The 22,484-nt window shown below is 59.0% G+C and overlaps 1 protein-coding gene across 1 annotated transcript; it reads right to left on the minus strand.

Annotated features, from left to right (window-relative positions):
* Window positions 1-1,091: 1,091 nt before the first annotated feature.
* EHD1 (EH domain containing 1) lies at window positions 1,092-20,996 on the minus strand. Its single transcript, XM_044259620.1, has 5 exons — window positions 20,485-20,996; window positions 16,347-16,444; window positions 4,741-5,153; window positions 2,172-2,336; window positions 1,092-1,825 (listed from the first exon to the last, which is right to left on the minus strand). The coding sequence occupies exons 1-5, from the start codon at window positions 20,886-20,888 to the stop codon at window positions 1,301-1,303; spliced, it is 1,605 nt and encodes a 534-aa protein (XP_044115555.1). The 5' UTR covers window positions 20,889-20,996; the 3' UTR covers window positions 1,092-1,300.
* Between the last annotated feature and the right edge of the window lie 1,488 nt (window positions 20,997-22,484).

Raw genomic sequence — 22,484 nt, forward strand, 5'->3', positions numbered from 1 at the left:
ATACTGCACACACCCGTGGGCCGAAGCCAGCGCAGGTTAACTCAGACCCTGCGGGAGCCCGGGGAGCAGCCTTGGGGGGCTGGGGTCAGGGGGCGCAGAAGAGGTCCGACGGAGGAGTCCCTGAGACCAAGCCTGGGGGGGTGCCCGGTGGGACGCGTGCTCCCCTGCCCGTGGCTCCAGCAGGAAACCAGTGAGTGGGGTGCGTCCTGGGCCTCCCCCACCATGGCTCTGCTGGGAGAGCCCGGCCAAGGCAAAGCTGAGAGGTGGCCTGCCCCGGCTGCTCTGCTCACTGCCTCCAGTCCCGTCCCTCAGCATTCCAAGACATCCGCTGCTCTGCCTCGCTCGAGGGGAGAAGGGAGGGAGCGAGCTTCAGCAGGGAATGAATGGAGGAGCGGGAAGGGGCGGGTTGTCCCTGGTCTCTGATATCTGGACGCGAGGCCCGGGCTGGAGCACCAAGCCAGGCCAGACTCATGGAGGCCACCACCCATCCGAGGTGGGGGAGGAGGAACACCAGAATGTTCCAGGAGCGTGAAAGGGAGAAGCAGGAAACACAAACCCTGGGGTCCCCGACAGGATTTGCTCTCCAGGTCCCACGGCGCCTGGGTGGAGCTGCCCCTAATTGGGAAGTTACTAGAAAATTCGGTCAAGTAGGAAAGGTGTCACTTCACAGAATAAAAGTAGCTTATGTTTTTCTCAAGGACATTCTCACATCCCTCCTCATTCCTTGGAGCTCATAAAAATGGGAGCTGGGCTTGTTTCTGTGACTTTCAAGCTGGGGTGGGGGGATGTGAGAGTGAAGAGCAGGGCCCGCGCACGGGGGCTTCCCGGGAGGGCGAGGTGGAAAGCACCAGACCAGCTTATTCCGGGAGCGTGGGGAGGGGGCAGAGCTGGACAGGGAAGGAGCCACGCGCTCAGCAAAGCAGCCCTCAGCTTAGAAACCAGCGGGAATGCTGGGGTTCCTGTCTACACATGGCCCCGGGGTCCCCACAGCTGCGGGGGGGGGGCAATGTGCTGTACAGTAGAGCTGGGGGCAGGGAGGACAGGGGCTCACCTGCGTGGGCCTGTCAGACGGAGCAGGCAAGAAAGAACGCTGCCTCTAACGTTATATATTAAAAATATCCATAGTTCTTGTGCACAAAATTCCATCATTCACATACAAGTACCACCCGCCTCCCTGCTGGGCCCGAGAACAGCTTGAAAAGAAAGATGGTGGTTTTCCTTCGCAAGAGCCGAGGAACCGCGGCTCAGTCTTTATGGCCCCTCCCCCCCGGGGGGCCGCGCTGGCGGTCACTCAGGGCGGTCACTCGTGCCTCCGCTTGGAGGGTGGGATCAGGTGTGGAGGCAGGTCAGCGGGCAGCTCGTGGCCCTCCAGCTTGACTTTGATGAGGTGGTTGGCCAGGGCAAACTCCTCATCGTCCAGCAGCCCGTCCTTGTCCACATCGGCCAGCTTCCAGATCTTCCCCAGCACCGTGTTGGGCAGCTTGGACTTGACCATCTCCTTCTTGGCGTTGGCGCCCGTGATCTTGCCGTTGACAGGCGACAGGGTGTAGAAGATCTCGTCGTAGGTGGGCTTGTCCTTGCCCACCACCCACTCCACGTCGTCGATGCCCTCGCCGGCGCCCTCGCCGTAGCCGTGCCCGAAGGGCCCGTTCATGGTGCCGTCAAAGGCGCCGCCCTTCACGGCCTGGGAGGGCATCAGGGACTCCTCCTGCCGCACCATCACCATGAGCCGGGCGATGTCATTGGCCAGCATGTCGTCCACCGTGTCCAGCAGCTTGGGCTTTAAGGCCTGGAACTTGCTGAAGTCCTGAGTCTGCAGGAGCTCCTGTGGTGGGCAGGGGAGGGGGGAAGGCCGGGTTAGGTCCCCGCAGATGCCAGGCCAGGCAAGAGCTGGGCCCAGGTCACGACCCCACCCTGGCTCGTCCCTCAGCCTTGGCTCTGGAGCTTGTAAGGTCAAAGTGGCAACAGCACCTTCCCTTGAGGGCTGGGGTCGGGGCGGGCGAGGGATGAGCCCTGATGGTGCGGCACAGGGAGGCTTGGTGCTCCGCCCTTCCCCCCACCACTCAGGGTGAGTCACCACATTTCCCTCTGCGATGTCATGGCCCGCAGCGGGATGCTGCCACTGAACTGGGGGGGGGGGCTGTGTGGGAGGCCAAGCAGGGCAGCCATACCTGCATCTTGCGGAGGCTCGGGAAGTCCCCGGGGGAGATCTGATGCTCCCGCTCGATCTTCTGATAGATCTCTCCCAAGTTATTCACTAGCTCCTTCTTTTTGCTCTCTTTCCCAAACACATTGGGCATCTCCTTCTTGAGGGAGCTGATGATGTAGGCGTGGACCTGGAAAACAGGAAGGGACACTGTGTCGGGAGGGGCCGGAGATGGGCTGCCCCAGGAGGCTGAGGTCACCAGGGACCGCCCGCAGCCGCCCAGGGCCTGTGCTCTCTGCGGCGCCGGGCACACCCCCAGCTCCGCACCCCACAGCAGAGATACGGGACCTGCTCTCCCGCCATCCACAAGCACACGCTGGGGGCCGCTGACGTCAAGGTCACAAAACCCCAAGGCAGCCCGAGCTCCGCTCAGTTTATCACCCGGACAGCTCAGAATGAGTAAGTGTTAAGAAAAGCACGTAAGCCGTTGCCCAGATGTTTTGAAGTTCCTCTAGGCTCGGTACCTTACTTTGACGTCTGCCAACGAAGGGTGGTACACCCTTCACTTCCCCTCAGTGGGCTGGCAGCGTTGGCCGCCCTCCAAGGCCACGGGCTCTCGGATCCCACTGCCTTGCCAAGGAACGTCCAGGCGTGAAGGGCTGCAGGCAGTCAGCCTCACCCTCCTATTCCCAGCCCTGGCAACTCGACCCCCTCAAAGCGCCCCCATAAGCTGGACCCTATGTGTCCCAGGCTGGGAGCCCCACCGGCTGAGAACAGCTGGAGGGAAGCAGGCCCGCCGCGGCAGGGCAGCCCCCGTTCTGCCTGTCACCGGCCCATGCAGCTTGGCATGAAGAGCCACTCGCTCCAGAAAAAGGAAGCCGTCTGAAACCCACAGGTGCGGGACAAGATCGGAAGCCTTGGGGTTTTCCGGGCACGGTGACTCAGGGTGCCCGCAGGCCAGGCGATTACACACCACTTGTCAGTGAATGGAGAGCCCGCCCGTCGTTGTCTCCCTGAAGAAGGCTGGGCGAGGGCACAGATGGCCCCTCTGGTGGGGGATGGTGTGGGGGGTGCACTGGACAAAGAGGGAGGAGCTCTGCCCTTCCCTGCAGCCTGGAAATGGGAGGCCAGGAGCCAGTGACATGGATTTTCTCATGGGTTCCCTTCCCAGAACCACCCCCCTCACTGGGAAGCTTCCAGAAGTGAGACATGTGGAAAACTGAGTGTCCCTGGATCCCCCAGAGCAGATCCTGCGACCTCACTGTGCAGACAGATCCCCAGATGGTTCAGTGGTGCAGGGTGGGGCCCGAGAGCTTGTCCTTCTAGCACATTCCGGTGGGATCCACAAGCACTCTAGGTAACCAGTGTGGAGACACGGACTGGGGGTAGGTGAACGTTGAGTTCTTTTTACTCAAGACAGTGAGCACCAAAATGCCACCTGACTTCAGACCTCGTGATGGCATGGCACAGCCTGAGCCACTGTGTGGGGCCCATGGTGGACGCTCAAAAGCCAGAGCTGCGCACGTGCGGTGCATTCCCAGAGCCAGGAGCCCAGGACTCAGGGCTCCTCTTGGTTCTCGCTGGAGGGGGCCTGCCACTGGAGAGGGGGCGCCCCTCCTCGGTCCTTTACTAGGGAGCCTGGGGCGACTGTCTTCCAGCCACAATACTGCCTTTGCCAAAGCCCTACCCCCACGGAACCCCTTCCTACGCCTCCAGAGCCCCGAGGCGGGTGTGAACACCCCTGCCCTCCACGGCCAAGTCGTCAAAGAAGCAGTGATGCTCAGGGTCCCCGCTGAAGCAGAGCTCGGAGCCCCATGGATCCAGGATCCGCGTACGTGCACAGAGGTGGCTGGGCTACATTGCGGGATGTGTTCTGCCCCTCCGTGACCGGAGGGCCTGCTGGTGGCATCCACCTCCATTCCCAGCCCCAGCCACGCTGGGGTCTCTCTGAAGTCTGTAGGCAGGTGTCCAGTTCTAGGCTTTTAGGCGATCCAGATGCCGCCAGCAGAAGCGAGAGGGCCCTGTGCCTCCCCAGGTTGGTGGGATGGCTCACAAGACCGCTGGGGACCAAGGCCACCCAGGGTTCTCCCTCGGCTGACAGGCTTGCCCCCCATCTCTCTGCTAGCTCCCTCCTGTCCTGGCGTATGTATCCATGCCCGCCCGCGGCCTCCCAGTGGCCGCCTTCTGCGGCATCCCACAACAGGACAAACAACTGGGCCTGACTTTCCTCCACACGTTCCGCCTTCCTGGTAGGACTAGGGCGTGCTGGAAGTGCGTGTCAGTCCCCACTGTGTCCCCAGCAGCCCACCCGTGCGGAATGCTCGACAGGCCTGGGAGGGGAAGCTGGTAAGACCCGCCCTCGCCTCCTCCCCACTTCCCAGGCTGCCCCCGGCCCAGCGCTCCCCTCCGATTAACGTCTGCACGCACCAGGAGGACTCAGTTGAGAAAGGGCCGCACCCACAGGTGCAGAGAGGACTCGTTTAGACACAGGGCAGCGGTGTGGCAGTGGGTTACGGGGACGGGTCTCGGGCACCCCAAGAGCCATGGTAGCTCGATCCTGGGGCCCTCCCCAGCAGTCCCCCGCACAAGTCTACCTTGGCCAGCCGCGCCCGCTTGATGAGGTCATTGAGCTTCCGGAGGGCAGCGTTGCGGGGCAGGGACTGGATGTCTTTGAAGAGGTCCTGCTCCTCCGCCTCAAAGAGCTTGCGATTGTCAGGGATGAGCAGCGGGTGGGACCAGAAGGAGCCGATGTAGACCCTGACCACCTCGGGAGTGTTGATGATCTTGCCCAGGGACCACATGAGGGCCCCGTAGACCCGCATCAGCTGCTGGGTCTCGATCTGGTCCGCCTTGTTCAGCACCACGCGGATCTTGTCCTCGTGGTTCTTGAGGGCCTTGATGACCTCGGAGAACTCATCCGAGATGTCCAGCTTGTGGGCGTCGAAGAGCAGGATGATGCGGTCCACCCGCTCGGCGAACCACTCCAGCACGGCGGCGAAGTCGTACCCTGCGGGAAGAGCGGGCTGAGCTCGGGGGCACCGGGGGCCGGGCTGCTCTGAGGCTCTCCTCCCCGACTCGACCTGGGACTGCCCAGCCTGGGCTCATTTAAATCCCCCCCGTGTCCACACGGGGCCAGCACAGCACTCAGAGCGCAGGGGCGTTGGGTCCCCCTATTTCTGTGTCTGCCCGGTGTGACCCTTGCCCACAGAGCACCTGGCACAGAGAGGTGCGCCACAGATAAACAACGCAGAAGTCACAAAATCCGGCTCAGTGCGTTAAGCGTTTGCTGGCGGCTCAGGTCCTGGGATCCAGCCCCACGTCGGGCTCCCTGCTCGGCGGGCAGTTCTCCCCCTCCCACTACCCGCCCCCCGTCCTGCTCATCCTCACTCTCGCTGTCAAATAAATATATAAAATCTCAAAAGAAAGAAAAGAAGTCACGAAGTCTGAGCTCTGAGGCGGCAAGGACAAGGAGGGGAGCTCAGCACAGAGAAGAAAAGAGACCGGGCTGCAGCCTGCCGGCGAGATGCTCTTGTATGACAAGGACAGTAAGGAACAGCCGTGACACCTGCAGCTGCTACGTGTGGGGCACCCGTGCCGGCACCCCCTCCTCTAGGAACCTCATTTATTCTCCACAGCAGGGGCCGGCCAACGGCAGCTGGCCCATCACCTGCTCCGTATGTCGGAGTTTGACTGGGATATGGCCACATTCCTCAGGACCGTCCGTGGCTCCCGGGTCTACAGCAGCAGAGTTCAGCTGTAGGACGGAGACCACAGGCCCACGGCCCAAACCATGAACTCTAGCCCGTCTCTGCCGCCCAGATAAGCCTGTGCAATGCTACGCACCACCACCCCCAGGTCTTAAATGCTTCTCTAAAATAAGGTAGCTGGACTACATCAAGTCTAGCTCTCAACTCCAAGTCTCCCACTGTCCAGTGGAAGCCTCCTGGTGGACATGGCCATCTGTAGCAGAAACTGCTCATCGGAGCTCTCCCTTGAATGACAGAATGGACCAGTTCTAGCTGACTTCTGGCCCGCTAGTTTAACATCTCCTAGCCTCTCCTGCAGCAGACATGAACAAGGTCTCTAAGACCTTTGTCCTCTTTTCCCTTCCTAAGGAATGGAATGCAGATGTGATAGCAGGAGCAGGAGCAACCACCTTGAGTTCGGAGATGAAAGCTGAACGTTCAGGTTGGCCTTGGACTGTTACTTTCCACGTAAACTAGCTGATATCTGATTTAAGCCAAAGGATTTTTGGGTCTCTGCAACAGCACTTTTACCTGTACCCTATTTCAGTCATGTCTCTTCGAAATGTTTCCACTTCTTCTACTGCCCCCAGAAGGAGGGAAGGTTCTATTTCTCATCTTGTATTTTTTTACTTGTAATATTTTATTTATTTCTTTGAGAGAGAGAAAGAGTGCACGTGAGCACAAGCCAGAGGGAGAAGCAGACTCCCCACTGAGCAGGGAGCCCAGCACGGGGCTCGATCCCTGGACCCTGGGATCCTGAACCGAGCTGAAGACAGACACATACCCACTGAGCCACCCAGGCGCCCCTATTTCTCAACTTTTAGAAATAAAGATGAGAAGATGTAGGAAGACCACGTGACAACAATGGCTTAAGAGTCTTTGGGAAGCTTGGCTCAAAGCCCCCGAGCTACCATTTCCTCTCCGGGTGATTCTGGGTGAGCCTCCTTGTCCCTGGGCTCCTGGTTCTTCCCCCACTCCCCACAGGCCATGTCCAACACAGGCCAGGCCTCTTAAGCAGCAGCCAACATACCCCAGAGCACAGTCGAGCTCCTGAAAGTAAGCCGGAGAAGCTGTTTCCCTAGAGAAGAGCCTGAGACCCCCCAGGCCAGCTACGGGCCCACCAGCCTCCTGGTCCTGACAGCCGGCCCCAGGCTAGCATTGCCGCCCTGAACACACTGGGATGTCGCCATGCACTGTGTGGACTACAGGTTACAGAAAAGTACCAGGCAGAGGGAGAGAACAGAGAAAAAGGACAGCGTGATCGACGGTGCCATGAGGAGGGAGGGCAGCCCTCCCTGGCCCCAGGGGAACCTGCTCAGTAGGTCAGCAGGGAGGTATTCAGCTGCTCCGGGTCCTGCCAAGGCTCCTGGACTGAATGCAGGTCCCCAAATGGGCTCCTCAAGAGACGACTTCTACCCAGGCCAGAACCGGGACCCCCACTGCCAGGGCTTTAAGATATATAGTTAACGGTGGGGCGTGCCGAGGGGTGAAGGATAAACATTCTGGCCACCAGGTCCCCCAGGTTCAAGTGCGCTGCAGAACTGTATGCCCGAAGCCACAGCGTTCCAAGCCTCGCCCCACACTTAAGCGCTCAGAAAGAACGCGGGCTCTTAACCAAGACAGACCTGGATTCGACTCGTGGCGCCAGGCACTGAGACCTGCTGTCCCTCACTCCTGAGTTACGATTTCTCGATCTGGGAATTCCAGAAACAATTCCTCCTTCTCTGACTATAGAGCAGACGAGATCAGGTCACACGCACACGCGCACGCGCGCACACACACACGCTCCCAGGCAGGAGCTGCCGAGGGGCCTGGGCCAGTACTACCAGTCAGAACTGAGAGTCATCAAAGTTCAGCCTGGTCCTGGGGCCAGAGGCCAGCTTTCGTCCTCGGGGTGAGACTGAAACCTCAGGAAAACCTCAAATTCACTATTTCTGTTGACTTAGCACGCAGCCTCGCCACAGCTCCAATGGGCAATCCGCGCCCCTGCCCAGTGTGCCAGGGAGACAGGCCACCCTGATCAGAAGCGGCCCCTCGACCCGCTAGAGTTTCCAAAGGGGGGCAGTGGGAGGGGAGGTGGACCAGGGCGGAGGGGGCGGGGCGGGGGGGGGTGCAGTAAGGCCTCGGAGAATCTGAACTTGAGCTCAGGCAGGGCAGCCATTGGCCTACCCGAGGCCCATGCTGAGGGTCAGAAACAGCCGGACCACCCAACTGTCTGTGCCCAGAGGGTGTGAGGAGGCCTGGAGCCAGCACCACAGGCCGCCGGGCGCAGAGGATGCGGCCCCCACGGCCCCGGATACCACGCGATTGGCTCCGAGAGAAGCCCCCCTGCAGAAACCTCGAAGGAAGGGCAGAGCAGCAGGCGAGGGAAGCGGGCAGGGAGCCTTGTACAGCTGCCGCCAGGAGCGGCAGGTCAGCGCTGGAAAAGCACTGACTCAGGACTGAATGACGGCTCCTGCAAAACGAGGCCCAACTCCTGCCCTCACCACCCTGCCCGTCCTCAGACCTCCACACGCTGAACGAGCCCAGATTCGCACGGCTGGGGAGGCAGCGACGCCAGAGGCGAGGTGCTGGAACCAGGGGTTCCCTGATGGGCTGGGCTCCAGGCCAAGTTCGTTTTGGCCCAGGAGTCAGGACAGCGCAGAGGGAGCTGAGCTCAGCCCCCGGCCTCACCCAATGTCCCCCGCTGGTAGGGGCCCAGAAAGACTCCAGGAATGACAGAGAGGAGGAGGGGGAGCAGCCATCTCTGAATCGTGGCGCCCGAGTCACCACGGGAAGAGCCAAGAACTCCAAGTGCTCCCTCCTGCCCCCCCCAAGCCCCGTTATCCGCCAGCACCTGAAGCTGGAGCCAACGGAGCTAAGTCCATTTTTTTTTTTTTTTGGTGCAGGTGAATGAAATTTCCTGTTTATTATGAAAAATGCTCCCAGTTTCAGGGCGGGAGACATGGTGCCTGGCCAAGTACGTGCACGGGTCACGAAAAGGGTCATGGCACTTGGGCACATGGGACATCATCACAGCTGTATGACGGCGCACAACCACGTAGCTGCAGCCACTGCCACGCCCACCCGGCACCCACCTGTCCACCAAACCCTCACTCTGGCCTGATGGATGGTGTCAGCATCCATCAGCATCACCAAAGCCTCAATGGAGGCCAGTGCCCAAGGCGGTGAGCCTCCAGGCTTTGGGACACACGAGGGGTCAGCCTCAGCCCCAGGACGCATTGGGCCCCTGAATCCACAGTGTGAGGAAAAGCCGGTGCCGTCTCTGGTAAGGGGCAAGCCCTCGCACAGAAAGCTCTGGGACTTTGGAAAAATTTTAAAATAAGCCGGGCACAAAGGGACCAACGCTGCATGATTCCACGCACCCAATGTCCGCAGACACAGAAAGGAGAGCTGAGGGGGCCCGGGGCTGCAGGGAGGGGGCAACGGAGAACGAGTGGTTAACGGGGATACGGTTTCTGTCTGGAAGATGGAAAAGTCTGAAAGGCAGATGGTGGGGACCGTCACACAACACCACGAAGGTACTCGATGCCACCGAACCGTGCACCGAGAAGGGTTATTACCGTGGTCAGTCTCAGAGCACAGGCACAGACGTGGGGACCCGGGAAGAGGGGACAAAGAAGAGTCGCTTGTGCCCTCGGGGCAACCTGGCTGAGGGCTGGGCTCGGCCTCGGGAAGCAAGCACACAGGGCCACGCCGACAGGACATCCAAACGTGCCGCCCGTCTCCACTCTGTCCTCACCCAGCCTCGTCTGGGCCCCTCGGGCTCCTCACCAGGTCTGCTGTCCTGACAAGTGTCCCGCTCCCCGCCACGGGCACAGAGGTGAAAGAAAGGAAGTTGTGACAGGTCCTCGCCCTCTCCTGGCGCCCTCCAAATACAGGTAGTTCCAGCAGCTGGGGGAAAAGCTGCTTCATACATTCCAAGTTTCTAGAACATCAACAATAGAGGGCTTGTCTGCAAACGACTTTTGTTTCCTGCCATTCAAGCTGCGTGGGCCTTGGTATTTCTTGCCGTGGCTCCCACCACACACGTTTCCAACCGGTGCTGGGCATGGGAGAGGGGGCGCAGGACAGCAAGGGGACGATGAAGGAGCTGAGAGAGGACCAATGTGGTGGCCGAGATTCCTCTGGCGGGCACTCTCTTCCGGGAAGAACTTTCCTGGTGTCACTCAGAGGCGAGGAGAAAGGGGCCTCCCCACTCCTAGGTATTTACCCAAGAGAAATTAAGAAACTGAACTCCATGGGGTGCCTGGGTGGCTCAGTGTGTTAAAGCCTCTGCCTTGGGCTCAGGTCATGATCCCAGGACCCTGGGATCGAGCCCCACATCGGGCTCTCTGCTCAGTGGGGAGCCTGCTTCCTCCTCTCTCTCTGCCTGCCTCTCTGCCTACTTGTCATCTCGCTCTCTGTCAAAAAAATAAATAAAATCTTAAAAAAAAAAAAAAAAAGAAAGAAAGAAACTGAACTCCACACTGTACTATGCAAATGTCTGTAGGAGCTTTATTCAAAAGGGCCCCAAATTGGAAACGCCAAGGCTCTTCGGCAGGTGAACGGATCAGGCATGAGATACACGGGAGGAATGATGGGTCAATGTTCTAGAACATGACGAACACCCCCAAGCACGGAAGACTTGTACCAGGCATTCTAGAGAAGGCAAAACCTCAGGGATAAGTATCAGGTCCGTTGATACTGCCGGGGACCAGAGGGGACTACGAAGGGGAGCAGGGAACTTTCCAGGCTGATGGAAAGGCCAGACGCTGATCATGGCGATGGTTATGCAAATGCTTCCTTGAGCTTCGCGCCTAACAAGGGCGAAGACCTCAGTAGCTGTGACTGGGAAATGGGCAAAGGGTGGGGAAGGACCAATGGCCTCTGCAGTCAGGCAGGCACTTGAATCCAGAGCCCTCTACTCCGCAACCGGCTGCGTGACCCCAGCAGGCCATGGCCCCTCTCGGAGCTGGTTTCTCCGTCTGTGACGCGGGGACGTCCGTCTCTAACATGCGGGGCTGCTGTGGGCACCAAAGTGGTGCCTGGCAGCCCATAAGCACTGGTAAATGTTTGTTCTCATTTACACACAGGAACTGTATTTCGGGCTCAAGGAGTGCAGACTCAGAGGGCCGTGTGGGCAACGACCACCTCCCATGCTCAAAGAATGCCCCGTACCACCGAATATAAACGGAACGTTCGCAGGCGCCCGGGCCAGCTGCCGGCTCACAGCCCCCGAAGCCAGCAGGTGCCGGGCGCCGGCTGGTCGGCTGGTCCCACGGCTGGTCCCACTCCTCCGCAGCCGGCGGCCCACGCCCCTCGGCAGAGCGGCTGCATTCCCGCCAGAGGCTGGGCCAAAAGCTGTCCGGGGGCCAGAGTGGGGGTGGGGCGGGGGCGAGAGGGAGGCTTGGAGGCAGCCAGGGGGCCAGGAAGGGAAACTCCGGCTGAGTCAGTGCTTCCCTAGCCTCTGGACTCCTCGGGGTGTTAGTCAGAGAAAGGTCTTTCTAATCAAAGTCTGGGAATTCCTGGATTTTCTGGACATCTGTCTGTAATTAGCTGACGCTGCCTAAACATGTCACTGAGCATGAGATACTAGGGCAAGGGGTCAGCACACGGGCTGCAGGAACTCCCCAGGGTCCCTGGCTCAAGTACGGAGCTGGGGCCCAAACCTTCTGTCCTCATCCACTCTGTGCGCATGCGGAGTCCAAGAAGGGTGCAGCGCGTGGCCTAGCCAGAGGCTTGCAGGCCATCTCATGGAGCATTCTACGGACCGCAGAGAACCCCGACCTGGATGGAGGGCCTTTAGGGGTGGGGCAGCTCTGGAGGCAGTCGCAAGGGTCAGCAGGAACAGGGGGCTGCCCATAGCGCGGGCCCCCTTAGAGTCAGAGGACTTCAGGTCTGCCCCTGGAAGGCCCTACCTGCCTACTGGGATGGTTTCCAGGCTTGGAGGGAGCCTGGGAACCGGGGGACAGTCAGCAGGAGGGCCAGTGAGAAGCCAGCCCTGGCCAGGGGTCCTACATCCATCCACAGAGGGTCTGGGGTGGGGAGGTGATACTGGCTAGAGGCTGAGAACAGGGAAAAGGAAGAAGACACCAGCATGGTTGTTCCAAGCCCTGGACCTCAGGTCCATTTGTGAACTTGGAGTCTGACTTCAGGCTGCGAGAGAACTGTCGGGAGAGCTCAGAAGCCCCACAACGTTACCATCCCACACGGTCAAAGACATGCCCGATCTGAGCTTTCAGTGCTGCTGTGGGCCGGGTTGGCATGTGCTCGCTCCGTAACGGGGTGGCGGGTGGCTGGGAGGCTGGGGGGCGGGAGCACTGCTCCTGCTGGGCCCACAGACACACACCTGCCCGTGCAGCCTTGTGTGAATGACTTAACCTTCCCAAGCCTCAGCCTCCTCGTCTGGAAGGCAGCAGGGCTTCCCCATGTGTAACCGTGTGACAGCTAAGAGGCGCCGGCTCACTCCGAGGCATTGGTACAGACCGCATACAAAACGGCGGGCCCAAGGCTGGCCGGGTGTGAGCTTCCAAACCCAAGCTGAAGGAACACTTCCCTGCGGACACAACTCACGTGAGGGAAAGCAGGGCACAAAAGTGACAATACCCAGCTCACAGCCACAAGGTGACGATGGCAGGGAGTGCCCCCAGGCTCGGGCCTCCGCCTGAGAGCACCTGCCCCCCACAACCCCGGGACCTGCTGTGGGAAATCCCTGCTCTGGCTTGTGACTGCGCAGGCACAGGCGGGAGCCTGGAAGCGAAGGGCGCCCGCCCCACCAGGCCCCGGATGCCCTTTGGAATGCCCTTTATCAGTCACATGGCACTCAAGAACGAATGCTGTCCCCACAAATCACCTTTCTCTGCTGACACAGGAGAATGTTTTATCTTTAAAGTCACTCGGATTATGTGCACCTGGATGGCTCAGTTAGTTAAACAACTGCCTTCAGCTCAGGTCATGATCCTGGAGTCTGGGTATCGAGTCCCGCATCAGGCTCCCTGCTTGGCAGAGTCTGCTTCTCTCTCTGACCCTCTCTCTTCTCAAGCGTGCTCTCTCTCTCAAATAAATAAATAAAATCTTTTTATTTATTTATTTATTTGACAGAGAGAAATCACAAGTAGATGGAAAGGCAGGCAGAGAGAGAGAGAGGGAAGCAGGCTCCCTGCTGAGCAGAGAGCCCAATGCGGGACTCGATCCCAGGACCCTGAGATCATGACCTGAGCCGAAGGCAGCGGCTTAACCCACTGAGCCACCCAGGCGCCCTCAAATAAATAAAATCTTAAAAAAAAAAAAAAAGTCCCTCCAATTAGCACACCAAGGAAGTGCAGCCTGAGACCCCCACGGAGGTCCCTTCTTCCTTGAGTAACTCTTGGGGGTCTCTTGCAGAGCCTGGCCTATATCCTGACTGCTCTGGGCCTACACAGCCCCTGTGTTATCTTTCCAGAAGGTATTTCCTGCACACATTAGGGACCACAGGAAAAAGGGGAAGAAGCCAGGAGGGGCCTGGCAGATACGGTGGGAAATGGACATAAATGTAATTAACAACTCTAATGCAAAAGAACCTTCTGTTTCCAGGGAACAAGATCGGCAGACCAGAGAAATGCATGCTGCCTGCCCAGGACCCGTGTTTTCTGCTGGTCCTATCTTGCTGAGAGGGAAACACCTGCTTTCCATGCTGTCAGCAAAGGGAGCAGACAGGCGAGCTGGCCGCGGAGCCTGGAACACACTGCCCTCCTCTGACTTCCTCTGCTGGACAGGGCCACACGGGACCTTTGCAAAGACTGGTGGGTGGGGCCTCCAAGCAGACGGCCACTCCTTTCCCTGCCCAGCTAGCGGCCACCTCCCTCGAAGACCACAGGCAGCACTGCGGAGAGGTAATGCGCGATGGTCGCTCTCTGGCTGATAAAACACTCACACCAAACATATTGCAGAGCAAATCCCAACTTAGTAACTTTTAGTAAAAGAAACCAAGACACCTTGGGTCCTGGAGGGAAAGAACCGTCGGGTAAGATCAGTTTGATCTCGCTATTTCACAGAAGGAAGCCCTCCCCCAATCAGATTGAACCCCACTCCACTTTCCTGCCCACCATGGGGTGGGGGAGCAGCTGCCCCAGGACAGAGAGGGGTCAAGTCTCACACCTGGAGGGGGCGTCCCCTGCTGGCCTCCTCTGCTGAGAATCTGCCACCTGCACGGACAACTTGAGTGTGGCGATCGCCCTGCACACTGCATGTCCCCCACAAACACCTCCCTCATCACATGCACCCTATGTCCGCAGATCCACCCCCAGACAGCCCAGGGAGGCGCCGCAGTGGGGCCCATCCCAGAGAGAGAAGGTCTAGACACCGCTGCCCACCATTTGCCAACCAGGAAAGGAGGCCAGGGGCAGAAGGAGCATCCCAGCAGAGAGGGCCAGGGTGCCCAGAGCAGCAAGACCTACACTCCCAACCCATTAGCCCGCTGGGCTCCCTGGACCCAGGCTGATGTGCCAAAGACACCCACCACCCCACCCCCCCGCAGCAGGGGCACGCCACAGCACTGGGGGAAAACAGTGGTCACCGGGGTCATAAGGGTCACAAGAACCCTGTACCCTTTCCTGCAAATGCCTTAACTCCCAGCTCTCAAGGTCACAGTGAACACAGCCCGAGATGATAAGCCTCTTTTTGTGAGCTACGGTCCCTATCCCGGCCCCTATCCGAAGACCTGCACGCATCGACCCCTGGGCTGGAAGCGTTGCGCGCAGCCCAGAGGCGGCTTAGTTCTCTACCCCATGGCCCCAGTTACAAGCAGCCCCTCTGCCTACTCTTCCAGGTCATTCTGAAGATACCACTAGGGAGCCTCCAACGAGGTCCCTCTAGGATAACTCAGGCTGGAAGTAAACAGAGGATAAATCCCCCCTCGTGGGTCTTTCTCTTGAATGCTTACCAGGCATTTTCTTCAAACCAGCTTGGAACAAGAGCAGTAAGAAAGGAAAAACAGCCTCGCCCTTTTATTTTTAAAGGTTTTTTTTTTTTTTTTTTTTTTAAGATTTTACTTATTTATTTGAGAGAGCGAGCAAGAGCACAAAGGTGGGGAAGGGCAGAGGGAGGAACAGACTCCCCGCTGGGCAGGGAGCCTGAAGCAGGACTCATTCCTGGGATGCGGAGGATCCTGACCTGAGCCAAAGGCAGACACTTAACTGACTGAGCCACCCACACGCCCTGTATTATTTCTTTAAGTAATCTCTACACCCAACATAGGACTCGAACTCACAACCCTGAGATCAAGAGTTCGCCTCCAACTGAGCCAGCCAGGAGCCCCAGCCCTCGCCTTTTCAGAAGGGGTCCCAAAGCTGCTCCCTTGAACTCCCAGGACTGTCTTTCTCACTGGGGTGCAGAAGCTGAGAGCTTAAACCAGACTGAGAGACAGAGCAGTTTCAGGGAGCTCTGAGGTAAGCCCTTACTGGCAGAGGCCCAAAGCCTGGATTTAAAAAAAATAAAAATAAAAAAGAGAAGCAAGGCTACTCAACACCAAGAACAGGGCCCCCACCCCCTGGGAGCCACAGCAGACATACACATCCCCCAAACACCAGGTCGCTGGCTTCAAATGCAAACTTCGCCAAAACTGGGCAGCTCAGAGGGGAAGGGCCACAGGGAATGATTTCCAAGTAAATGATACACAAATCTGGTCGCTTCTCCCCCACCCGCTTCTCCCCCACCCGTGGTCTGAGCCTGATCTTTCCTTTCCCCATCTGCAGCTGTAGGCTCTGCTCCTGGCCAGCCCTCGTGCTCCCGCCAGAAAGCATTCAGGCCCCGAGGCTCCCCGTCCCTCCACAAAAAGGAGCCCCAGCAGAAACAGAGCCCAGCTCGGGCTCATCCTGAACCGATCTTCAGGAAAGCGTGGCAAAGTCGAGTCAGGAGCCGACACAAGCAGGGGCCGGGTGCCCCGGCACTCAGCCCAAAAACCTTCCAGCATGCACAGCCCCTGGGGAGGCTGCTGACTGCCAACCCTGGAGCAAACTAAACCCTTTTCCACGAGCCCCCAAACGTTTAACAAACCCCTGCAGCTTCTCCTGTTGGCCGGCCTGCTGGGGTCAAGTGGTCGCTCACAGACCTGCTAGGCTTACCAGGAATTCAGACGGCTTAACCTTTACACCCCAACTAAGGTGAGGGAGCCCCAGGGGAGCAACGATGCTGGCTGGGGGACCTGGAGCCCGGACACAGAGTGACTTCCCATGACCTCACAGCCAGCCCGTCTCCCAGCATGCCCCAGGGGCTGGATTGGCTGTGCTTGCCCCCGGACAGCTCTCTGTAACTTCGGCCCAGGGAGCCAAGGGAGAGAGCAACTCCTGCCCTCTCAGGGCTCAGCACGCCGGGCAGATACCAGGCCGATGTCAGACGGGTTCTCAGTTGGGCTGGGAGGGACCTCAGGGGCAGCACTGGTCAGGGTCCCAGACTGTAGATGGAAGGCACACTGGGCTGTGTCAGAGCCTGTTTACCTCTGCTGATGCGCTGCTTCTCTCCAGACAGGATCCCGGGAGTGTCGATGATGCTGATGCTGTCCAGGACCGGGTTGGGCAGCTGGGCACACATGAACCTGCAGGGGAGCGAGAGCCAGAGGGGACATGTCAAGACTCAGCTCTCGCTGCTCTAAAAGTGACAGGGGGCTTTCTGTGCACCCTCCTCTCCACCTCTGCCTTCTTTTCCCAAATCAAGGAGTTTAAAGGAGTTTCTAGTGTTTCTGGGGTGGCCATTGAACTCTGTATTGTCTTTTTTATTTTTTTTAATTTTTTTAAATTTTTTTTTAAAGATTTTATTTACTTATTTGACAGAGAGAGATCACAAGTAGGCAGAGAGGCAGGCAGAGAGAGAGAGGAGGAAGCAGGCTCCCTGCTGAGCAGGGAGCCCGATTCGGGGCTCGATCCCAGGATCCTGAGATCATGACCTGAGCCGAAGGCAGCGGCTTAACCCACTGAGCCACCCAGGCGCCCCTGTATTGTCTTTTTTAAAAAAAGATTTTATTTTATTTTATTTTATTTTATGAGAGTGAGAGTGAAAGCGCACGAGCAGGGGGAGGAGCAGAGGGAGAGGGAGAGAGAGAACCAGACTCCCCGCTGGGCGGGGAGCCCCATGCAGGGCCTGATCCCAGGACCCCGAGCTTAACTGAGCCACCCAGGCGCCCCTCAATTCCGTGGTGTCTTAACTGAGAACCCAACCAGCAGCTCAATCTGGCCTGCCTCAGCATTTCCCTCACATTAGCTTTTCCCCCAGGGTTCAAGAGTTCAGCTTTTAAGTTGCTGATGTGTCAGTGCAAACTGCGCCAGCCTAAGTCACCATTCCACTCCAGAAGGGCAACATAAAGGTGACAGTAGGAGTTCGTAAATTTCCTCACACCCCGAAGGTGGGGAGAAGCTTCCTTACTGCTGCTGGGACCAGCCTACCCCCTCCACCCAGCTGCTTGGATGAAGGGATGGCAGGGGGCAGCCAGTAAAAGCTGGTTGGCGGGACAGGGAGTCTGGACCGGGAGTCTGGACCCCATTCTCTGAAAGCTGGAGCAGGCTGGAGGAGGGACAAAGGTTGGCAACTCCTGGGCCAGGGCTTAACCGTGTGTGCCCAAGTTCCCACTAAGCGTAGAACAGCGCAGAACAGCAAGGGGCTGTCCCAACTGATAGCAGAGATTCTTTACTGGACACAGAAAAAGCTCCTTTAAAAACCTCTGAAAAGACATTGTGAGCAAAGAAAATACTGACCCTTTGTCTGTAGGATGCAGGCTTAAAGCTGCCTTTCCAACTGTGGAGAGGAATCCGAGCTGATAAGGTTCTCATTTTCACCCTCCCCCCTCCTACCCCCAAGTGACCAGTGGCCAGGCCTGGGGCAGACCGCCAGGGCGAGGGGTGGTGTCTGCAGGCACAGCGGGGCAGAACCAGCTGACCCTCAGACCTTGGACCCGGTGACTCCCCCTGCCAGCAGCAGCGCACGCCCTGATTATCGGTGTGCCAGCCCTGGGGATCCTGCTGGGGAAGGGTCAAGGAGAGAAGCCCCAATTAAAAGAACCAAAAGCAGAACTGGCTGGAGCGGTGACAATACATAGCACCGCCTCGTAAAGGAGACCTGAGCGTAAGGGAATGGGTAAGACCCGGAAGTGAGCTGCCCCGAGGAGCCCTGGGAGCCTGGCGGGAAACAAGAAACGGAGCAAGCAGTACAGACACAGAGGCTTCATCTCCCACCAGCAAGGACACACCGACTGCATCTCACCCCGCAAGTGGCTGGTGGCAGCCACACAGTGAGTTTTCAGAGGCTGCTCGTAGGACACCTTGCCTGCAGCCTGCCTCGGTCTGCTCCGTTGGATTTTAGTCTTAGAGCAGACACTTAATGGTGAAAAGGGCAGAAAGTCAAGTTCATGACTCAATAGGTCTCTTTAAGCTGCTGGGAGAGGCTGTGTCAGCCGGAGAAGAGCCCCCTTTGTATGCCCTGGCTGGCCGGCTGGCGCTCAGTGCACTCCACAGGCTGACACAGCTTGGGGCCTCTGCTCCAGGGCAAACCCGTGCCCCACCTCCTCCCCACCCCTGTGCTGATAAGGACACTTAGTGATCAAGAACCCTCTGGAGATGAAGTGGCAAGAGGAAAATAAGGGGTGCCTGGGACTCATCAGCAGAGCCTGAGACTCAATCGCAGGGGCAGGGGTTCAACCCCATATTAGGTGTGGAACCTACTTTAAAAAAAAAAAAAAAAGGGAAATCAAAGTGTGCTTCTTGAATCCCGAGGCACCAACATCATCAGAGTGTCTGTCCTGGACCCAGCATCCCTGACCTGTGCTTTTTTTCCCAGGCAGAAGCAGCAGTAGGCGGTGACCAGACACATGAAGGCCTGTCAGCCAGTTGGCCCTACAGTAAACTACCCTGGTGAGCTCAGCAAATCAGCAGAGCCCCCTAAGCAGGCACAGAGACTGGGGGGAGGGTGTGTGCCCAGATGAGTCTATGACCCTGTCTGACCGAAATTTTAGGTCTCCAACTTCAGAAACACAGCTCATACTCCGTTTCTCCTTTCAAAAGCTGTCTGCTCTCACAATCAGAAGTGGAGGCCCAAGGACAGAAGGCGCAGCACCCCTCCTTCTAGCTTCCCATAGTTGTGTGTGAAAGTCAAGACCTAATAATGCTTGGAATTCCCAGCACAGCAGCCAAACTACGCACAACGCCGTCTGGTGCCCACCAGCTAACAGTCCCGGCCAATCGCAGGTCCACTGGCACAGTAATTCCGGGACACAGGGATTCTCCGGAGGAAGGCTCAAGGTGAAGAGGGCCGTGCCTCTCACTCAAAGAGCTCTACACAGCTCCAGCCGTGACACACAAACGCCAACAGCCATAAAACAGGAGGCCGGGCTTAAATGCCCGAAAGGGGCAAAACAACATAATACGAGTCTGCCTGTCTTCTCAAAATCAGCTCTGTGCAGAGAGGTAGGCTGGCCACTGGCCTGGACTGGGAGCAAGCTGGTTTACCCTGTGCGGCTGGACAGTGTCTGGAAAGGAATGTGATCACACAGGGTGGAGACCTGGAAGCCAAGAGTCAAGGATTCTTTCCTAGGCTCTTCCCTGACACACACTTTGAAAGGCATGTGCAGTCACTCCTTGAATGGGGGGTGGCAGGAAAGGCAGATCTGTGAAGTCCTTTGGTATGTCCCTGGGGGTAGGGGTGGGGACGGGGATGTTAGAACCACTGACAAGCGCCTTTGAGTTCCTTTAGAGAAGAGTGAACTTGGCTGTTGAACACCACAGAAACATCAATGTGTTTCCTTCCCAGCAGCATGAGGTTTAGACTCTTGGAGGATGACCTGTATCACGAAGAAGCAAGATTTCCACCGTCTAACTGGGGAAACTGAGGCCCAAACAGGTTAAGGTACCTCCTAGTGAGGGAGTCAGGGCCCGGATCTCATTCCCCGGCTCTCAGTGCTATAGACAGGCTGCTTCCTGAAACCCCTAAGAGAGCACAGGCCCTGGGGAGCTGCCCCCCCCCCGCCGAGGGGGAGTGTTCACACTCCATCTGTCTGCTACCTCGTGGGCGGCCCCCAAACTCAGCAGGCCACAGCAGATCCTCCTTGTCCCTCCCACACAAAACCAGCGGTCCCCAGGGAAGCACAGCACAGCACAGCACAGCAGCAAAGGGAATGACTAAAAGTTTCACATATTTTTCCAGGACACTTAGGCAGCAGCCACTTGAAGGAAGGGAGGACAGGGACTGGTTTGAATGAATTCGGTGCATCCAGCCTGGAACTAACTACACTGGGAGGAGGTGGAGACAAGAATCTCTCACCTTCCCAACTCTGACCCCGGTTCTGAGGAAAGTGGGGCTGGGATCTGCGAGACGGTGCGGGAGTTAAACTGATAACCTGGAAAATTCTGGGGTGACCGAAGCGGGGGAGGGGGCGGCGATACCCACCGCCAGACCTCCCGGTGGGTTTCTCGTGCGAAGCGGCAGGGGCCCCTGTTCCAGGGAGCGGTCGCAGAGGGGCTCGCTGGGGCCTCGGAGACAAAGGACGATGGGGTGGGGGCGGGCCACGACCACAATACGGCCGGGACCCGAGTGCGGCCGCCCCCGGGGGTCCCCCACCGCCCCCCTCTCCCCGGCGCCAGGGGCGGGTACCTGTTGAGGAAGGCGTTGCCGAAGGCGTTGAGCTTGCGGAAGGGACGCCGCGGGTCGACAACCAGCGCGTTGCCCGGCACCACGCCCTCGGTGGGGCCGTGCATGACCGCGATGAAGGAGTCGGTGGTGGGCTCGGGCCCGATGCGCATTCCCGGGAAGTCCTGCTCGATCAGGTGCCGGATGAAGGTGGTCTTGCCCGTGCTGTACTGGCCCACGAGGAGCACCATGGGCTTGTTGTCGAAGTCCGCGTCCTCCAGCGCGGGCGAGTGGAACTCGTGGAAGCGGTAATGCTCCTCCAGGGGCAGCAGCTTCTGCGCGTACAGCTGCCGCAGCCCCTCGGCCACCGTCTGGAAGAGCTCCGGCTCCTTCTTGCGGCGGGCATCTTTGCTGACCCAGCTAAACATGCTGGCGGGGACGGGGCTGGCTGCTGCGGGGCAGAGCGGCGGCTGAGAGCGGGGCGAGGGCGCGGAGCCGAGGCAGGGCCCGGCCGGCCGGCAGAGGGGCGGCGGGGCAGGGGGCGGGGAGCGGCCCGTACTGCGCAGGCGCACTGCACGGCCCGCGGAGCGTCCTCTGCGGAGTGGAGCGCGCGCCTCGCCGAGCCGCCTTTATAGGGCCGGGCCCCATGCTCGGGCGCGCGCACCGCCGCCGCCGCAGCCGCCGCCGCAGCGCCGAGCCGCGGAGAAAAGGGCAGGGGAGGAAGGAGCCCCGCCCGCGAACTCCGCGCCACGTCCTCCCCTCCCCCGCCTCCCATTGGCCTATTCCAAATATCGCGAGCGCCGCTCGCTCTGCTCCCCGCCCCTGGCCCGGCTGCCGTGGCAACCGCACCTGTTTTCGCCCCTCCCTCGGTGGGGCCGCGCACGCGAGTGCTGCGGTTGGGACGGCGGGAAGAGAGAGTCGGGCGCGAAGAGGTCCCGGAGCCTACGGGCCTTCGAACGTCCGCGAGACGCTCAGTTAGACACCCGGCTCCCCGGCTGCGCGGCCCACCCGCAGTTCCCCCACGAACGGTCCTCCCTCGCCCGCTGGCTCGGAATCCCCGGAAGTATCGGCGGACCCCCGGGAAAGGGGCGGCCCGCGCCTCCGGTCGGAGCCGCCCTTCCCCGCAGCCTCCCCGCCCCTGCTTCCCTGATACTACTTCGCACCCTTCTTGATCTGCTTTGGGAGAGGGAGAGAGGTGGTAGAGGAGGCCGGCTGGTGATGAGGGAAAGAGGAATGGGGAGGGAGTCCGAGGTCCCTGGGGAAGATCCGACCGGCCGCAAGACGCCTGAGCTCCCCGCAGGCCGGTGGCGCTGGGGCTTGGAAGAGGGCCGCGGCAGTGGAGGACACAAAGGACATTGGACCTGTGGGGGAGACGAGATGGCCTCTCCGAAAAGGCTGCCTCTGCGGGAGGAGGGGTGGGGGTACAAAGGAAGTTGAGGGAGGAAGTGAAATCGGAAATTCCCTATGTGGGGAGGAGGCGAAATGTGGGGCAACAATGAAATCTTGTGGGAAACTTAGGGGAAATTAAAAAAAACCCAAATACTTCTGCTTTCCTCTCAGGATCACCATCAGTTACCCTCTTTTACCTCTGACCCGTGGTCCCCCCCCCCAACCTTACCAGTTCCTGGCTGTTCCATTACCCTCATTCCCCTGCCATCATTCCTGGCCACACATCGGCCCCCTTGGCTGGCCAGGCTGGTGAGAATCTTCAGCGGGTGATGTCAGAGCTGTGGGGACTGTGATTGTTAGGTAACCGGTATCCGGACACCGAACTGGAGGAGGTGGAGGTGTGGTGGCACAGCGAGGGGGGGTTGGGGGGGACTCCTCGGTAGATCTGAAATGCATGCAAGAGCTTGAAGACCTCATGTCCAACCTTCTCGCTTCTGGGAGGTGTGGAATGGAGGCAGGAACGCAAATCTGAGAATGAGCCGAGTTCTTAGCGGGCTTGGTCAAGTGGGAGCCAGAGAGGGCAAAAGTGGAGGGGAGGGGAGGCCTCAGTGTCTTCTGAAGAAAGAAAATGTTCC

The sequence above is a fragment of the Neovison vison genome, chromosome 7 (assembly GCF_020171115.1).
Source record: "Neovison vison isolate M4711 chromosome 7, ASM_NN_V1, whole genome shotgun sequence".
Classification (NCBI taxonomy): domain Eukaryota; kingdom Metazoa; phylum Chordata; class Mammalia; order Carnivora; family Mustelidae; genus Neogale; species Neogale vison.

Excerpts from the sequence above, each read along its gene's own strand:
- EHD1 (XM_044259620.1), bottom strand. The coding sequence starts at position 20,888 with ATGTTTAGCTGGGTCAGCAAAGATGCCCGCCGCAAGAAGGAGCCGGAG. Across the intron at positions 16,445-20,484 it reads GGCAACGCCTTCCTCAACAG|GTTCATGTGTGCCCAGCTGC; the intron begins GTACCCGCCCCT and ends GCTCCCCTGCAG. Across the intron at positions 1,826-2,171 it reads CGAGCCTCCGCAAGATGCAG|GAGCTCCTGCAGACTCAGGA; the intron begins GTATGGCTGCCC and ends TGCCCACCACAG.